Source organism: Meleagris gallopavo, chromosome Z, assembly GCF_905368555.1.
Source record: "Meleagris gallopavo chromosome Z, MGAL_WU_HG_1.1, whole genome shotgun sequence".
NCBI classification, from domain to species: domain Eukaryota; kingdom Metazoa; phylum Chordata; class Aves; order Galliformes; family Phasianidae; genus Meleagris; species Meleagris gallopavo.
Genome location: NC_139435.1, coordinates 21,153,791 through 21,171,213, shown reverse-complemented (window position 1 = coordinate 21,171,213; position 17,423 = coordinate 21,153,791). Strand labels below are relative to the sequence as shown.

Sequence of the window (17,423 nt, the reverse complement as noted above, 5' to 3'; positions counted from 1 at the left end):
ACACACTGTGGTCTAATTCCACAAAAGAGGAATTCGCAAGAGGTAATGTATTGGTTTTCTGAAGCCCAGTCTTTACCTCCCTATCCCTGCATCCTTCTGCAGAAATTCTGGGGCTTTAGCTTGTCAGCTGGTAGCTGTCTGAGGAGACATCTACTAGTCAAGAGGGAACACAGTTCAATAGCACCTTCAAACCTGCCCTAGCCACAGAATTCCTGTATGTTCTAGTAATGCTATTTGAATTTCAGGACTAACAAAGTGCCTGGAAAATAGCTAGAATACGTGATTCTACTCCTCTTTTGCTGGTACCTGATAAAGTCCTTCCTCTAGTACAACTCAGTTTATCTCCCAAGTCTCTGATTGCTAACAATTATGTTTTTGGAACAGGAATTTGTGCTGCTTCCTTTTAAAATCATTTTGATTTTCCTGGCAGACATAAACTTAGTTTGGCACTTGTAGATCTAGTTTTTCAGGCCAACATTGTAAGCTATGGCAAAGCAGACTTGTGTCTATTTAGAACAAGGGAACATTAGCCTAAATAAGCCTAAATCAAGTGAAATACTTATTTCTTGATGTATCCTGATGGATAGAGATACAAATATGCCACTTCTTTGTTTCTAAGACTTAAGCTGATGAGAGCATGTCATTGCCAATCTAAGCTGAAGTCAGAGTTTGTAGAGCTTAAAATTACGTATTCACATAAGGAAAGGCAAGTGTACGATTAAAGATCAGAACAGAAGCTTCAAGATAATATCTACAGCCCAGCACTGTCAAAATCTAAGACAACAGAGCAAAATAACTAGCAATGACATTAATGAAGATACTGACAGGCTACTCATAATCAAGAGGTTAGATGAAGATAGGTATTTTTTTCTTCTTTTGTATAACAAATAAGTCTGAAATCTGCCCTCTTGCTTTTCCTATTTAATAGCAATCAAGAAGTTTCCAATAAGAGCTGCAATCTCCCTACACACTAGTGAGACTAGAGATATAATGAGGGCATGGTTTAGTGCTGTGGCTGATGAGGAGTAGATGTTATGGGGCTTCAGTCATAATTTAAGGATGTGAGCCTAAGACAGCTGGACTAAAGAAGATTAATGTCTGTGTGCAAGGGCTGGCACAGACTATGCTTTGGTGTTGTAACTACTCAGGATACAATAGGTAGGAACAGATCTTTGTCATGCTTTGTCAGATCACGCTGGTCCTGGGAGCTGGAAAGATTACAACCAATGCATACTGTTCATACATTAAAAAAATCAGTTCTTGTATAGAACTTATTTTAGATTAGTTAGTATAGAGTTAGGACTGTTGATCATAATAAATGGAATAATGGAAGTGCATCTCATAGAAGTTACCTCCTAACTTTGTTCTTTTGGCATTTATTTCAATATATTGACAATTTCACTTTGCCAAGGTATTATACCAATGTTACAATTTCTTCTTGTCTTTCCTTGCAGAGTACTTGGAAACCCATTTCAAAATCATTGCTTCAAACACTGCCAGACAATGATACCACCAGCCTTTATGTCATAGAGCATGATGAAAAGGCTTCTTTGAAGCTAGAGCACTTTACAGATGGCATAGAAGACAGCAAGCATGACATCAGAGAGTCAGAAGAACCTAGCAATAATATAGGCATAAATATAATACACAAAGAAATCCCTGAAAAAACAGTTACAAGTGAAAAAGATGGAATAATTTCCTTTACGGTACCCCTCTTGAGTGACTACACCAGCATGGAGTGCAGCCAGAAAGCTCTGATGAGTCTGACAGTGAAGCTGCCTGCAAGAGCTGCTCATCCTCGCCTGGAAATGGAACTAAGCAGTAAGCCAACACAAACTGAGCATCAAGTTTTGTTTGCTCCCCAGGACTACCTCAAACAAAGCCAGGTAGTACTTTTGCCACCTAGACCAACTTTGATGGAAAAAGTCGATTTGAACTGAGGAATCTTGAAAAATTCAACTTTCAAAACCTCAGGTACATGAATGGAGGGCATTAAGAACATATAAGCCAGTGACTCTGTGACAAGAACTGTGCTCTAGTTCAGTGGCCATCCTTCCTCAGACCAAGCGGTCTGAGGAAATCCATTCTTAGTCTTCTAGTCTAAAAACAACATTTTCTAGTCATCAGAAGAGCTTGCTATTTAGTGTGACAGTGTAAGATCTTGTTTTCAGAACAATAATGTTCTTCAGAAAAATCCTACGAAAACCACCTACCATGGCAAAGAAGCTCTCTAGTTAGTTGAATGAACAAAATAGTGGGACGCCTTGAATTTAGGAACAGAAACTTAGATGAATAGTCCTGTTTAAGAAAAGATGGTAACAAGTACTATTATTACCAAAGTTTTACTTGCATTAAGGCTATTTCTTCTTATGTTCATCTATACAGACAGAAATCTGTTTATATTCTTGTTTGTGATGAGGTTGCAGATACTATTTCACTTTGTGTACAATAACAAATCTGGAACAAAATTAATGAGCTAAATAGCTAGTTCATTTAGTCATTCCCCAAACTTTGCATAGAGAAGATGCAATTGAAATATATCAGCTCCTCTGTATGATCTATATGTGACTGCATCATGTACCTCCACAATGCACTGAGTCTGAAATGGTTTTACAGCTTACAGGGACTTCTCTCTCACTCAGAAACTCCATAAGCATTAATGGTTTGCACTTACTGTAGAAGTCTGTTACTGTCTTCTCTATTCTATGGAGCATTTTATTAAGATTATTTCATGAAGAAAGAAGTTTATCAATTTCTAAGCACTGGATGTTCCCTAGACTGACATCTCTGACTATAAGTGAAAAGAGTCTTCTATGTAGAGAATATTTGAAGAGTGTCCTTGCTAAACAGTCTCACCCAGTAAAAAAGGGACATGGACTAGGAGGCACAGAGTGTTGTGTCTTCAGATTAGGGGTAATTATCTAAAAATACAAGTGCATAAAGAGGTGTAAAAAACCTGCAGAACACTGCCTCTAGTAACATATGTGCAAGATATTTCATTTTATTTAGAATACTGTGCTCAAGTGGTTTCAGCTAGTTATACTCTTAACGTCATTTCAGTTGTTTGCAGTTATGCTCTTAACTTCATTATTGTCAGGACGTGTTACATGAAAAGTGTAATTGCAAACACAGGGGCTCAAGATCATAAATGCCAATCTATTTTGAATATATCTTGGGGTTTTTTTAGGCAGCATACAGAAATTCCTCCAGATGACCAATGTTAGCATCAGTGAGAGTTTAGACATTATAAAAGCTTAAATACTTGACTGCAGGCCTGGAGGGCACATAGGCACAGTAATTCATAGCATGGGATAATATACTGCAGGGTTACAAGGATCTAGTATTTCTTATTTTCGGAGAAATGAATGCAATATCTAGTCTCTAATATGGCCTGTGTATTGAGCACTAGGGGAAAGTTTTAAAAAAAAAAAACACAATCCAAGTATAGGACAATAACAAAAAAGAAGAAAAAATTGTGAATGCTGGAGGTAAGTGAATTCTCACAGTGTTGACGTAACAAAGGGTAACATCTGGCTATGTGCCACCTTTTAAATGGGTAAGATATGCATAGGGCCTAGATAAGGCATATGGCTAAATAATTGCTTTGCTGCCAGCTGCGCAATTCATGATGCCAGAAAAAGAGATACAAAGGTGCAAAACAAAATTGCTTTCACATTTACATTCTTGAAGATAAGTTCTTCTCAGTTCTCACATTTTTCAGTTTTTCTCACATTTCTAAAGTGTCTCAAAAGCTAGGTAACAGAAAAAGAGATTTGTGGATGCCAAGTCATGGCACATTACTGAGTCAGCAGTGACACTAAAAAGTGTATAGTAATAGTAGTGAGTCAATTAGCACAGCAAAGTCGATATGCTGGTTTTTTCTGGTAAAGAGAGTAAATCAATTTTTTCTTGGATACTTTAATGTATGAATAGTATAAACACAGAGATACATTTTTACACATTTTTTTACACTTGAGGGTAGATCATAGTGCAGTAACTAGACAGCACTCAAAAACATGACAATGTTTTTCAGATATGGGAAATCAAGCCACTCAGCCTGGAACTGCAGATGGCAGCAATCACACTATTCCAAAGCGTTTTTTTTCTTCTCTGTATTAACTGTCAAATAGAATAATAGGAATCACAGAATGTTATAAATTTGCTAACAACCATTGTCGGTACTCTGACAATCTTAAAAGCCACCTTACAGCACAATGGCATCCGCACTTGAACAGAGTCCTCTAAGGCAGAGTACAGGAGAAGCCCTTTGACTTGAATCAAGTCCAGCTACTGCTATAAAAATTGTAAAGTAACAAATCATTCAATTAAAGCCTTCTAATTACAAGATACTTGTTTCAGAGCTTTGGGATATGTGTTGCAGGCTCTTGATTTACTTATTTTCTTCTTGCTCAATGATTTTTTTTTCCTTAAAGAACTGTGCTTGCACTGCTTGGATTATGTTAACTGTGTTTTAGTTACTGTATTGGTGAGCTCTGTAGGAAAGTAGGTAATAAAACTCAGGACTATTTGTATCAATCACTTCTGAACACAGCTTGCCACTAGGACAAATTACACATTTGATATCGGGAGAATGATCGTATCCCTGTATCTATTTTATTTCTACAGCAGAAGCACCAGTTTGACTGATAAAACTGAAAACAACCTGCTGTTCTAGAAACTGTCATTCACATTACCCATCCTGTCCTAATTTCAGCTGAGACAGCATTAAAAGCACAGAAATGCTTGGGTTACTGCTGAGAAGAGTCACCGCCATGATGGCATGGGGGCAGAGGGTGGGACAGAGGAAAGGTGCCTGAGTTTGGCACAAGGTATTCCACATCATGAGACATCATGAGAAAGCCAAGGGGAAGTGGCCAGGAATGGTCGCTGCTTGGGGGCTGGCTGGGCGTTGGTCAGTGGTTGGTGAGATATTGTGTAGATAGCAGGCTGTTGTACTGTGAAATGGGTGCTGGTTAGCAAGTGGTGAGTGACTGCACTATAGAGGTATATATATATATATATAATAGAATCACAGAATCATTAAGGTTGGAAAAGACCTGTAAGATCACATAGTTCAACCATCCACCTGCCACCAATATTGCCCACTAAACCATATCCCCAAATATATATATATATTTATATAATAAAATAATATATATGTAATTAACAGTTATAATCACATGTTTATTCCCATTTTCCTTTTCTGTCTTAGTAAATAGTTTTTATCCCAACCCATGAGTTCTATTTTATTTAGCATTCTCTCCTTCATCCTACTGCAGGTTACTGAGTGAACACCTGCGTAGTGCTAAGCTGCTGCTGGGTTCAACCATGACAGTTCTCAGAGAAAGGCAGAAATTTACCGGAAGAAATTAAGGAAGTATTTTGCATTTGCTGAAGTGGTAATAAAAAAAATCTTAAGGAAGCATGAGCATAGGAATAGCCAGTACAGGCTAGGGAATTTGCAGTGGAACAGTTTCAGGTATTTACTGGACATACTGAAGTCTCGGTAGGCTGGAGAATAAAAGGTCCACTACTTACCTGAAAAACTGCAGGTTGAAGCCCATTTCTGGTATATTGTTAGAATGGAAACGGATTGCAGAACCACAAAACTTGGTCTTTAACAAACAGTAACTGCCAGTGTTAAACTTTGCTTATAGCGGTTCAAGTCAAGGTACACAACAAACAGCAACATTCACCTTTTCTTGCTAAGTCTCCATTAAATTCTTGCATTCATTTAAAATACATGGTTGCTAGAAGATTTCTTATGATTCATAAGAGGTATCTGCTATGATACCTGCAGCTTTGTGTTTGGTGGGCCATCACACTGAAAGACTAAAATAGCTAGCCTGATGTGGTCATAAACTGAAGAGCAATTTTGACCTCGGAGGATTGGGATGTTTTGACAAAAATCAGATAATTTCATGTTTTTCACTGAAGTTGATGAGGTGAGAACAGATGTGACATAAAACATACATATGTATATAATATGTCAATATACTCTGGGTTCTGTCACAGCTGTGTTAAGGAAGAAGTAACTATCAATGTCCATAAAACATACCTAGATATTTACCCAGGTACAGACGTTATTGTAACTTCCCAACACCGCATGTCCTGGTACCTCGCGTCTAAACAGCAATAGCACACTGAACACCTAATCTGTTACTCCAGTTACGCTGGGTCACACAGACGTCCACCCAGAGCCACAGGACAGCCACAGGACAGCCACACCCCCCACCTCGCGCCATCACGGCGGCGGCTCTGCCGCCCAGCCGCCCCGCCCGGCCCCGCGCGCGCAGCCGTCACTCGGCCGTTCCTCAGAGCCGCCCTTCATGGAGCGGGGCGGGCGGCGGCGCGCGGGGCGCGGGGCGGCTGCGCGCGCTGCGGTACTTTGGCTGACCGCGCAACGAAGAAGACGCAGCCGCCCGTTCCGTTTTGATGCGAGAATCAGAATGCCTTTCGAGGTTGCCGAAAAAGTCATCAGTTCCTTGGTTTATTTGCGAATCGATTCTTAGTTTACACAAGCACGTGACCTTTCAGACGGAAGGTACCGCGGTGCGGTGAAAATGTGACTTCTGTAATTACGCCCTCTGGTACCAGAGAAATGCCCCCCGCTTCACAGTCACGCCTCATTCATCTCACCGCGTTTTGGCAGTACCTGCGTTTGGGAACAACTGTTTTCAGGATGAAGCACGGGAAGAGTGAAATTTCATCAAAAATCTCTGAGGAACGCCCTGAGACCTCACTAAGAACTGCAGCCATTGCTGTGGCACCAGGGTGAGGCATTCGGTCACATCCCGCTAGTTTTATGGCTTTGTTGCCTTTTTAAATATGTTTTAACAACAGCAACAATAAACATTAAGTTCTGTTACTTATATGCATTTACTATATTCTGTATTTTATGAAGGCTGCTCAGAAAGCAATGCCTCTTGTTTTATTGTCAGACCACGATGTCAGAGGCAATGTTGTTGGCATAGCAGTATAGCTTGAACCTTCCCAACAATATTCTATTATGTTTTGTTATTGTATGACAGATCGCAGCAGAGGGGTGCTCTGACAGAATGGTGTCTGACGTGGAAGTGTGGATGGAGCAAAGGCATGTCAGTTAATTCCTCCAAGCAAAAAAAAAAAAAAAAGGCACCCACTGACTTTCATTGACACCTCTGCTGTTTATTACAAGCATGGCATGCTGCTTCCTGTTCATCACTGGTGAAAAGGACAGCTCATGGTGGTGACTGTTAAAAAATTGTAATTGAGAATTTGCTCTGTTAAATAGTCTTACTGTGCTTTTTGTATCTATTGTAGTTCCCATGGACATAATTAGGAGGCATTACTTTCAGAGCAACCTTCGTAGATGTGACCCTGACAATTCCTCCTCACTTAGTGTGGCCCACACAAGCCAAAAGGTTGGACACCCATGCTCTAGAGCATTTGTGGGGGAAAAAAAATGATAAAGCTCTACAGAATACTTTGGCTCAACATAAATTAATATTGCTGGTGTATACATATATATGTACGTATAAGATAGAAAGTCTGGGGCCATCAACAAAAGAAAAGCATACAAGTCCTTTCTGCAAAACCAGTTAAAAGCATTCCTGTGCTATGTGACTCTTCTATTCAACCTTTTTTTTAGTGTCCAACTCTGATAAGAAGATTCTCAGGAATTTGCCTAAGAGAAATAAGAAAATGTAAGCTATGTCAGTAGACTTAAATTCACCACACCTGGACCATCTCTGTGTGCACTCGTAAATCCCATGATACAATTGCTTTGATGACATTTGTAGAAAAAGTGTTTCTTACATTTCTTCAAGCATCAGTCCCTCCTGTTTCCATGCTTTCTTATTTGGAGTTCCTTGATTGCAGTGACGCTTACTTTAAAAACATTAAGTATTTCACTGGCAAACTGTCAGTTTGCTTTTGTTTATAATACTGTTTATAATACAGTTTATGCTGCCGAGATATGATGAAAAGATGAGTTGATCCTACAAATCAAGAAGTAACTATAGAGAGCCAGTCACAGGCCTAACAGAGAATACTACCTCATCTTCTGAGGACAGCACTCTTTGTAACAGCGGTGTTTTGTTTGTTGGGTTAGTTAATACCAGCTTCAAGGAATGCAAGGGAAGGTTTGGATGCAGAGAACATGTTGACCAGGATAGATGGCAAAAGGCTGCTGCTCCTAGCATTCATGTTCACACAGGCTATGAATTTTCCTTCTAGGCTTATGCTTGCATAGTCTGTCCTTCCAGCAGTTCCAGTATATTCTGGGTCTGAATGGGTGGTGTTGTGACGTTTGTGACATTGGCACCATTGTCCTCTGCCCAGTGGCACATTAGCCATCCAGACTAACGGTTCCTATCTCTTCGGTATGTTTGTATGGTACCCATAGACTAAGGACTACATGGTTTAGATTTGTAAGACTTCTATTAATATAACTTATGTAAAAACATCTTCCTGCTCCCAAGCATTTGAATTTATCCTTCCCCTCACCGGTAAATAAAATAAAGTAAATAAATAAATAAAAATACATCTAATCAGCCAATTAGTAGCGAGCAATCAAAATGCAAGCCTTCAGCATTGATCTGCCTCAGTCCCCTGGCTTTGGCCCAAGGCATCAGGTAACAAATGTGCATGTCTTCAAAGACAAAGCAAAGCTATTTCAGCTGAAAGACACTGTAACCCATATGCAGCATATCTCCTACTAACAGACTGCTACTGTGTCAGTGTATTACAGTAGCGACAATATGGCAGTAAAAACAACAGGGAGATATTCCTCTGTGTGTTTGTTTGTTTTTAGTGGGTTGTAAGTTTGTGTTGTTTGTAGAAGGTTTTTGGAAAGCCCCACCACTCTGTCATCTGATAAGTTACTGCCGTACTCCAAAGAGGGTGCTGCAGCACTCAATTTTTTTGTTGCAGTGAAACACAGTGTAACTTCCAGATGTTCTTCACACACTATCATACTTTTATTTTTTCTAATTTCAGTATATACCCCTGCTTCAAAATTTCTGTTTCACCACTGTAATTCTCTCAAAAAGCCTTAAGGAGCTTGAATCTTCCTTGGAGATTTCTCTCTCAGGACTAACAACCAGCATACGTTTGCAGTAACAAAGGACAGGATTTTTAAGGTACTGCTACCACCAATCTCTGACTGCAGTTAAAACAAGTCACACGCACACCAAATTTTGATTTTTAAAGACTGCCCTTTTTTCACTTAATTTTCAATGTTCTCCCCTAAGAATAATGTTGATTTTGTTTTGTTTCATTTATTTCAGTGCATAAATTATTTCAGGAAATGATGAAATAAATAGAGAATTTTGAGCCACTGCTGAGTCATCTCAATGTGTTTTTTCCCATTTTCATTCAGAGGAGAAACATAGTGAAGTGCAGCTGATGACACCACCTGATCAGACAGAGCTGAACCGGCCATACGATTTGTTACAAACATGATAACTCTCAAAATTACAAGACCTCTATTGACCAAGTAAAAGTTTAAAGTGCACTGAGAAGCACATCTCATACAAATTATATCTTGATAGAGAAGCTTAAGCACTGAAAACAGTGAATTTTAGTATGAAAATAGATGTGACAGTAAATTGTCATATACTGTTCATACTAAAATATCCTGTGAAACCCTAACTCTACTTAATAAAACAAATTTTGACATATACTTCTGTACATCCACGTTTATCAACTAATCATTTGTTTAAAAATGACGAACTCTGCCTGCTGGGGCTGTTTTTTGTGGAGAAGAAAAACAGTGCTCCTTGGTGTGGCTGGGTTTCCAGAAAGGCCTTAGCCTCTCACCATCATTCTTGCAATATTCTTGACAATTTCAATCCAACCAACAGATGTAGAGATAATAAATAAATAAACAAATAAATCAAACAGAAGACAGAACTGCTTTACAGCCATTTGGTATATCTCTCTGAACTTAGTCAAAGTGAGCTATGACACCAATAATGCTTTGGGACATAGTTTATTCACAAAAATAACAACGTAATAGCAGCAGTTGACATTTCTTTACTTGTACCATTTCATAGTTGCTTCAGTAATGCAAAAATATATTCTACTAACACGGAACAAGCTTGGATATACATTTATTAAACTTAAAAGGCCTCCTTTACTAACAAAACGTCTGATTTAGATAGGGGCAGTAATATTTTTGCTGCTGTGGTGCACAGGATACCCAGGCACATTTGAGCACAGGTTGTGATTCGTGCTGCGTAAAACAAACTTACCATGGCTCCTATATCACTGAGAAAAACATCAGAAATGATCTACTGATAAGCTACATTAACTTTGCAAGTTAAATTCCTCTCCTAATGTTCCTAGAGCAGATCACTCATTCCTCTGATCAAATTATTATGAAATTTATGTATTATGAAGCACTAGCTTCTAAACAGACCATGATGTACCCATCACTGTAGCAGCAGTTTTAAATTTTTGTGCTAAAAGTTTTACATAGTACAGCAACTTACTCAAGAAATCTGCTTGCTTCCTGTCATTACCTTTATCCCCTTATCACTCCCTAAATATATTTGACATTTAACTATCAAAGAACACAAAAAGTACATTTGCATAATTCTACTGTAAATAAAAACAGATCTGCTGAAGCAGATCTGAGTTATTATATCAATGTATTAACCTTCTCAATAGTTCAAAACTAAAATACTACTATAGTCATTAGATTAAAATATCCTTTAGGAATAGTTACAGATTTGCTACCTAGCGCACTAATATCTACATTAGAAGAGCTACTTAATTGTCAGCTAAGAACATCAAGGACTGAATGATAGTAAGAACAAATGACTTTTTCCACTGCTGATAAAAACTCTTTCTGACCAAGAAAGACAGATAACCTCTATGTGAGAAGAAAAAATCTCCTTTGCACAGTTAGTACAGAAGATATCCAATCTTAACCCTTTCATCAAGTTTGGCACTTGTTTATCTTATAGTTAAAAAAAAATAATAATAATGCAGTGAATCCAAATAATGTGTAAACTGCAGCTCTCCAGAAGAAAATAAACAAACAAAAAATCTCATTTTTACTTGTGTCTTCCTGTACTAACCTCAAAAATTGTAAAACAGCTATGACAAATTTTTCTTAGGCCTTCTTGATAAGAGTTCTTGGTTTCAAAAAACATCTTGAAAATTGGAATTCATAAGTAGATCCTCAATGGTTTAATTAACTCAAAAAGCACAGAACTGAAGCCTTAAGAGAACTGCTCTCAGACAGTGGGGCAAAGGAGCTGTATGGATGTATCATTAGACAACTTCCTCAAGCTGTTTTACACTGAAGTGACTACTGAGAAAGATCGATACTAATGTGCTCAGATCCTATGATGCGGCTTACCTATACATGAAGCATTCTTGAATTTTAAATGAAAATAAACACTACATACAGAGACATTGTCAAGGAGTTTAAAATTAAACACAAGTGAATTTATCTGACATTAGACAAAAGAAATTCCTTTTATACAATGCTTTCAGTATTAATTACATTTTTCACCATATAAAAAATAAACTTCACATACAGGCTGGAAACTTTTCTGTTTAGACATTAGCAAACAAAATCAAATTTCAGGTTGTAATAACACTAAGAATATCTATGAATTTCACCTATCCACACTCTATCCGCTGGTGAGAAAACTAGGCCTTTCTGAACTAAGCATCTACAAATTTACATTATTTTAGTCACTTACAGCTCTCAGAATTTGTGTCACTACATCCAAACCCTGCTTTTAAAATAATGACAACACCAAAAACAGTAATTCATTTATATAAAATCTGAAGTATCATCAGGTGTCAAAATGGAGACATAACATGCCCCAATTTGCTGAACTTTACTGTGCTGAACTTATGTACTTAGAAATTGTTTTACTCTCAGAATTCCACTTTCACACTGAAACAAGATGACTTGTCCTTTATTTTTTCCTTTAAGTGAATGGCTTGCAAAATTAAAATGCATGTTTCATTACAAACTTCCAAAAAGAGAGTGATACAGAGATGCTTCCGTTTTAATAGTAAAGAATATACATACCACTATGGCATTACTGCTTTCAGTGGTTAAAATGTTAAATAGAGTAACTGAAAATAGTAACAGAGACTTGTATGCAGCATGTAAGAATTTGTGTCATACAAGGCAGCCTTTACTTTTTTCTCTCTTGATTAGACCAAAAGAGTATCACGGAAATTCCTAAATATAATTACTATTACAAACTGAATGCAAACCAGAGAAGCTACCATTAACAAACAGATCTGCAGAATTCAAAATTAAATTTATTGCCTTACACATACCTAGGCTGGAAAACAGCAGCAAACAAATTGCAAGCAACACAGAGCATGATACAGACTGCAGAATTTACTTCAGCAGAGAAGTAAACCACTCAAATGGTCAACTCATCACATAAACCAGGGTGTCCCTAGGTTGATGCTGTTAGCCAACTGGTTAACTAAAGCTAATTCAATTATACCTATTTGAAATTGACATTAAAAAAAAATAATAATAACAGGCAACTAATGTGTAGGCAGAATCCAAAGGCCAAGTTAAATGAAATTACATCTAAAACAATACAGCTACCACAAACTACACTGTTCTCAAAACCATCACTTAGTTTCATCAACTCATAGAAGTGCAAAAGCAAACTACCTGACACAGCAGTTCAGCATGCAAATCCAATACAATCAAGGCATGGACTTCCACTGGAAGATAGCACATTTAATGGGTCAAACACACAAACGTGGCAGAGCAAGGAGGTACTGTTCCATAACTGGTTTAAAAATGATCTGCCCTCTGTGGTGATGGGTGTTTTACAAAACATTTATCATCTAATGGTGTTTCTGTTTTTGTGGTTTTTTTTTGTTTGTTTGTTTTTTGTTTTTTTTTAAAACAAAGAAGGGAACCATTAAATACCTAATACAAAGAGATAAAACTATCCTACAGAACTACAAAGTACTACAAGGCAGAACAGAAAATACACTATTTGTAAGAAAACACAGCTTGGGGTGGGGAGGAAATGTGTGTATTTGGTGTACATTCTTTTTTTTTTCCCCTCCTGTCTCAAAACTCTTTTTAAAGGGACTATTAATACACATAAAATCTATCTTAATACGTTGCATATACATGATATATTAGCTATTAATGCTGCCATCATTACCTATGAATTTTCCAAGTCATTTTTCTTCATTAACTGTGCGCAATCATCTACACATTCTAAACTACGCGAATTTAGGATAACAAAACTAAGAAAATCGAACTAGCATGAACTGAAAGATGATATGAGAATTCTAATTTCTCCCAAAAAAGGAGTAAATTATCTTTTCAGAGTTATTATAAATAATACAGGTATATTTTAACTTACATCCACATTTCAAATCAAAAAAAAGCTGCCTGAATAAAACCTGATGACCAACTAAAAATGTTTCTTTAATAAGTGTGTAACAGCAGAAATTTCCCTCTAAAATACTTAATTTTATTAGTTAAATGGTAACAAAGATAAAAAGTATACAAACAACCTCTTTGCTCTACGCTACTTACACATCATAAATAAGACAGCTGTTGCTGTAAGACACAATCCTTCACAACCTTCCTTTAAGTGTACAGATTTGTCATTCTTTTATCAGAGTAAGCTGTTAACCAACCATCAGCATGTGGCTTAAACATTGCAAAAATGACTGTCTATACTTTACATGGTAAAGCATTTTCCTCTAGTCTTTAATGTACACAGTGGTAAGAACACTAAATCCTATCAAAAATGAAGAGTGATTAAGCAGCTTCACAATCAAATTAGGTTTCATTACCTTAGGAATTGGACAAATTTTCCGTTCCCTGTATTATGCTTTTTAAAAATTATTTTCATAAGAATTACCTATGCAACAGAAAAGGAAATTGAAGGCAAACTGCTAGTATTCTATTAAGCCTTTTTAAATTTCCAACTGAATGAAACTCCTTCCATGAAGTAAGGCAATTAATTCATTTGATTGTAATAAGGTGTATAATCTACCTGATTTTAGGTATAAGTAAGTTTGTAAATATGACTCTTAAAAATCTCACAACAATGAAACTGGTTATATTAGCTCAGAGAGCACAAATTATGGTTTTACTTGAAAAAAAAAAAAACCTGCTTTGTCATTTGCTTCTTACATGCTTTCTCACCAAAGAATGAAAAAAGATTCTCTAACATATAACTGCTATGTAAATTAGAACATTTCTTCCCCAAGTATTTTCCACCCCCAGCTCTGTATTAAATTCATTTTACAACATCTGATGGATATCAGAGAAAACGATGGAGAGGTAATTGTTAAGGCCATCCAAATGTAATTAGTATCTTAAGGGCTGCCTGTGATGCAGGTGTTCAGAAAATACTTTGTATTCAGCTACTTTATTTGTACAGTGGTGGTCCCCAAAATGCATCTTTACATTTACTCTACCTTTCCTGAAAATAAAAAATAATTGTAAAAATGGACCTGTTCTACTTAAACAAGTGAACTAAACATCCATTCTGGAAAATCACTTGCATTCTTGTCTATAGTATGGTAGTGGCAAAACAGCAATAGAGATGATGCAAGATTTAGCTGAAAATGTATAATAGCACATACATATTTCTTGAAAATACCACGTTTTAAGAAGGCACTAAAGCTTATGCTTGTGCTCTCAAATTTCTTGAACAAGTTAAGAAAAAATTTAATTTCATAACGGCACCTGTACCATTTGCAGCTGAACAGACACACTGCAGTACATGTCAAAAAACAAAGCTGTTAAGTTTTCCTAATATACAGATGTGCTCAATTCTGGAACAGAAGAGAACAACAAAACAAAACAACCTGAAAATAATTCAATAAGCTAACCTATTATCATCATACATGGTAATGTTCCTTTTAGGAACAGAAAAGTAGCATGCATTGTTCAAATATTTTAAGCAAATACTGAGTTTAGGGATATTGGTAAGAAATTGTTTTAAATAATAAAACCCACAAACCCCAAGCAGTGAGCAAATGAAGAACATACTAGTCATTAGGCATATATCATAAGAACCATAAAAACTTTTCCAACAGCTGCCATTTACACCAAAAGAAAGTGTGTACATTTATGCACCGCTTCCAAGCACATAAAAAAGTACACATTGAAGTTTCTGTGGACTTCTTAACTCACAAAGTAAAATAACATAAAATTCATCAACAAGCAACATTTTAAAACAACTTTCAATGTTTATCTTCAGCTATTTTTTTCCTTTTTTTTTTTAATGGGTAGTAAAGGTTTACTTCTTTCAGTTTCTATTTAACAGCCTATGGCAAAACTTAACATAAATTATTTTACCTATAAGTACAGCCATCATGGAAATGCATGGAGTTTCAGAGATGAATAGTTCTGATGACATATGCTTTTTCATGGTATAACCTACTGGTCCGTGCTTTCTTGCCTTACAGCAAGAAGACAACAAAGCTATCACAAGAATTGAAAGAGCTACTAGTGCTATCAACATGGTCAGGTTGATTGCTTTGACGTTTTCTTCCTCATTCTGGGAAATAAGAAGCTTTGGATTTCATTCCTTAGTTGAAACAGAGGTTGATTCTTTGCTTTAAACCTCTTCCATTTTAATTGAGAGGTTATCTTCATTTGGTTGACAGTTTCCATTCTGCTGAAGTTTGACTTCATCTGTCCTTTGTGTATTTCTGTTGTCAACATCTTTGTCAGTTTCTGAACTCTGATCCTCTTTAGCGTGATCTTTATCCTGTCAAAGACAAAATCTTTCTCTCAGCATTAAGGGATATGACTTCCAATTAACTGCTGGTATTCTGACTTCCTCAATTTTTCATGAGTACTTAGTATCAGCAATTTAAAAAAATGTTAAAGTAGATACATCAGCAACTTCAGGTGGCTGAAGTCCGGCATCAAAATCAAGTGTTGCTGAAGAAATCACTGTGGTAGAGTGGTCTGTCTTTACTTCCTTATCCACATAAAACAACAAACAGTCCAGTGGAACTTACATTAAGAATTCACTATATACTGTAAACAAAGCAAGATTACAATTTTCGTTTCATGTATTTTGTGACTCAGCTCATGCATTTTACCTGAGTTCTTCAGTAAGTGGTCGCATATCATATACATGAGACTTTTTATAATAGCTGAATCATTGTGAATACAACAAACCATTCTTTAAAGGCACACTGCTTTTCAAAATAGAGGTTTAATAATGTGAAGATTATTCTTTTCTTAACCGTACCACCTTCTATTTTGCAAGGGAAAATCCCACACTATTCTTCTCCAAATTTTCATTTTACTTCCTGCAGAGTTCAACACACAGCCCAGAACCAAAGCAACCAGGGACAGGCTGCACTGCAGTGTGAAAACGTATTAAAAAAAATTAATATTTGAACAGTCAAGCTGTCCCAGAAGCATACTGCTTAGCTATACAGTCAGCTTCCTGGATCCTTCCACAGTTAGGCAACCAACCAACTCTTAAAATACGGCAACAAACAAAAGAGAGAAACAAAAACGCTGTGTTTTTGTAGACTATACATACAAGTTCCTAGTGGTCGAATAAAGTTCAAACACAAAAATTGGCCTACTAACATCTCACAGAAAACAACTTTCATCTCCTGCTAGCAGAAGCTAACCTCAATTGTTTCAAGAGGCAATAATTTGCTGAGGAGAAAAGGGAAAATGAAAAGAAAGAAAAAGAGAGGAGGAGTTATCACTCCTTCTGCACTCCAGTCTATTTGTAAAATAATCGCTTGATTGCAGAGCTTACCTTCAAAGTAGTGGTGCTTTTGTCAGATCTCTCCCTTCCCTCTTTCTCTTTACTACTTTTTTTCTTGGAGGTGGAGCGTTCTCTTTCTCTTCCTTCATTACATGTATCTCGTTCTCTTTTTTTTTCTTTCTTGTTTCTATTCAAGAAAATTTTTATTCAAATTAAATGATCCAAAAGCAGCAAATGAACTACCAGAGCTTACATGAACTGTATTGCACAGTACGTTGCACAGCACAGTAACTAAGAATATTGGTATCCTGGTTACTCTATGGAAGGTTTGACCATCTTCAAACCATTTAGTTGATAAATTAATAAATAACAACACATAACGGCAACAGAGACAAAAGGATTTTCTGACTGAAGAGCGCTAAGGAACACATGTTTAGAGTACATAGCGTTAACAAAGAGAAAAGTGAATTAAACCATACTTGAGGAAGGACTCTAAGAGAACATTTGTCTCACTGACAGACAGACAATATTTCAAAGTGTAACAGATATTAAATCCCTGAAGTTCTGTTTGTTTTTTTGAATTGAAACTGGATCACACTGACCAACAGAAATTGCCTCCTGCATCCACTTTTTTATTAGATACCTCTTTGCATGTAAAAAAAAAATAATAATAAATAATAAAAAAAAATTGACTCCTTTCTTCCAGAATGTTGTTCTTTATGTTGT

General features: G+C 36.7%; 2 protein-coding genes across 5 annotated transcripts in view; one reads left to right on the top strand and one right to left on the bottom strand.

Moving 5' to 3' along the window:
- The window catches only part of LOC104914934 (interleukin-6 receptor subunit beta-like), a 29,809-nt gene extending 24,785 nt beyond the window's left edge, over positions 1–5,024 (top strand). The window contains exon 15 of the mRNA XM_085213036.1: positions 1,455–5,024. Within this exon, the coding sequence (XP_085069162.1) occupies positions 1,455–1,940 (486 nt within the window). The 3' untranslated portion in view covers positions 1,941–5,024. The remainder of the gene's footprint in view (positions 1–1,454) is intronic.
- A 4,933-nt stretch (positions 5,025–9,957) lies between these two features.
- SREK1 (splicing regulatory glutamic acid and lysine rich protein 1) overlaps positions 9,958–17,423 on the bottom strand; it is a 46,420-nt gene continuing 38,954 nt past the window's right edge. For all 4 annotated transcript variants that reach the window (XM_085212671.1, XM_085212672.1, XM_085212673.1 and 1 more), the window contains 2 exons: positions 16,749–16,884; positions 9,958–15,728 (listed from right to left, as the gene is read on the bottom strand). In XM_085212671.1, the coding sequence (XP_085068797.1) occupies positions 15,576–15,728; positions 16,749–16,884 (289 nt within the window). In that variant the 3' untranslated portion in view covers positions 9,958–15,575. The remainder of the gene's footprint in view (positions 15,729–16,748; positions 16,885–17,423) is intronic.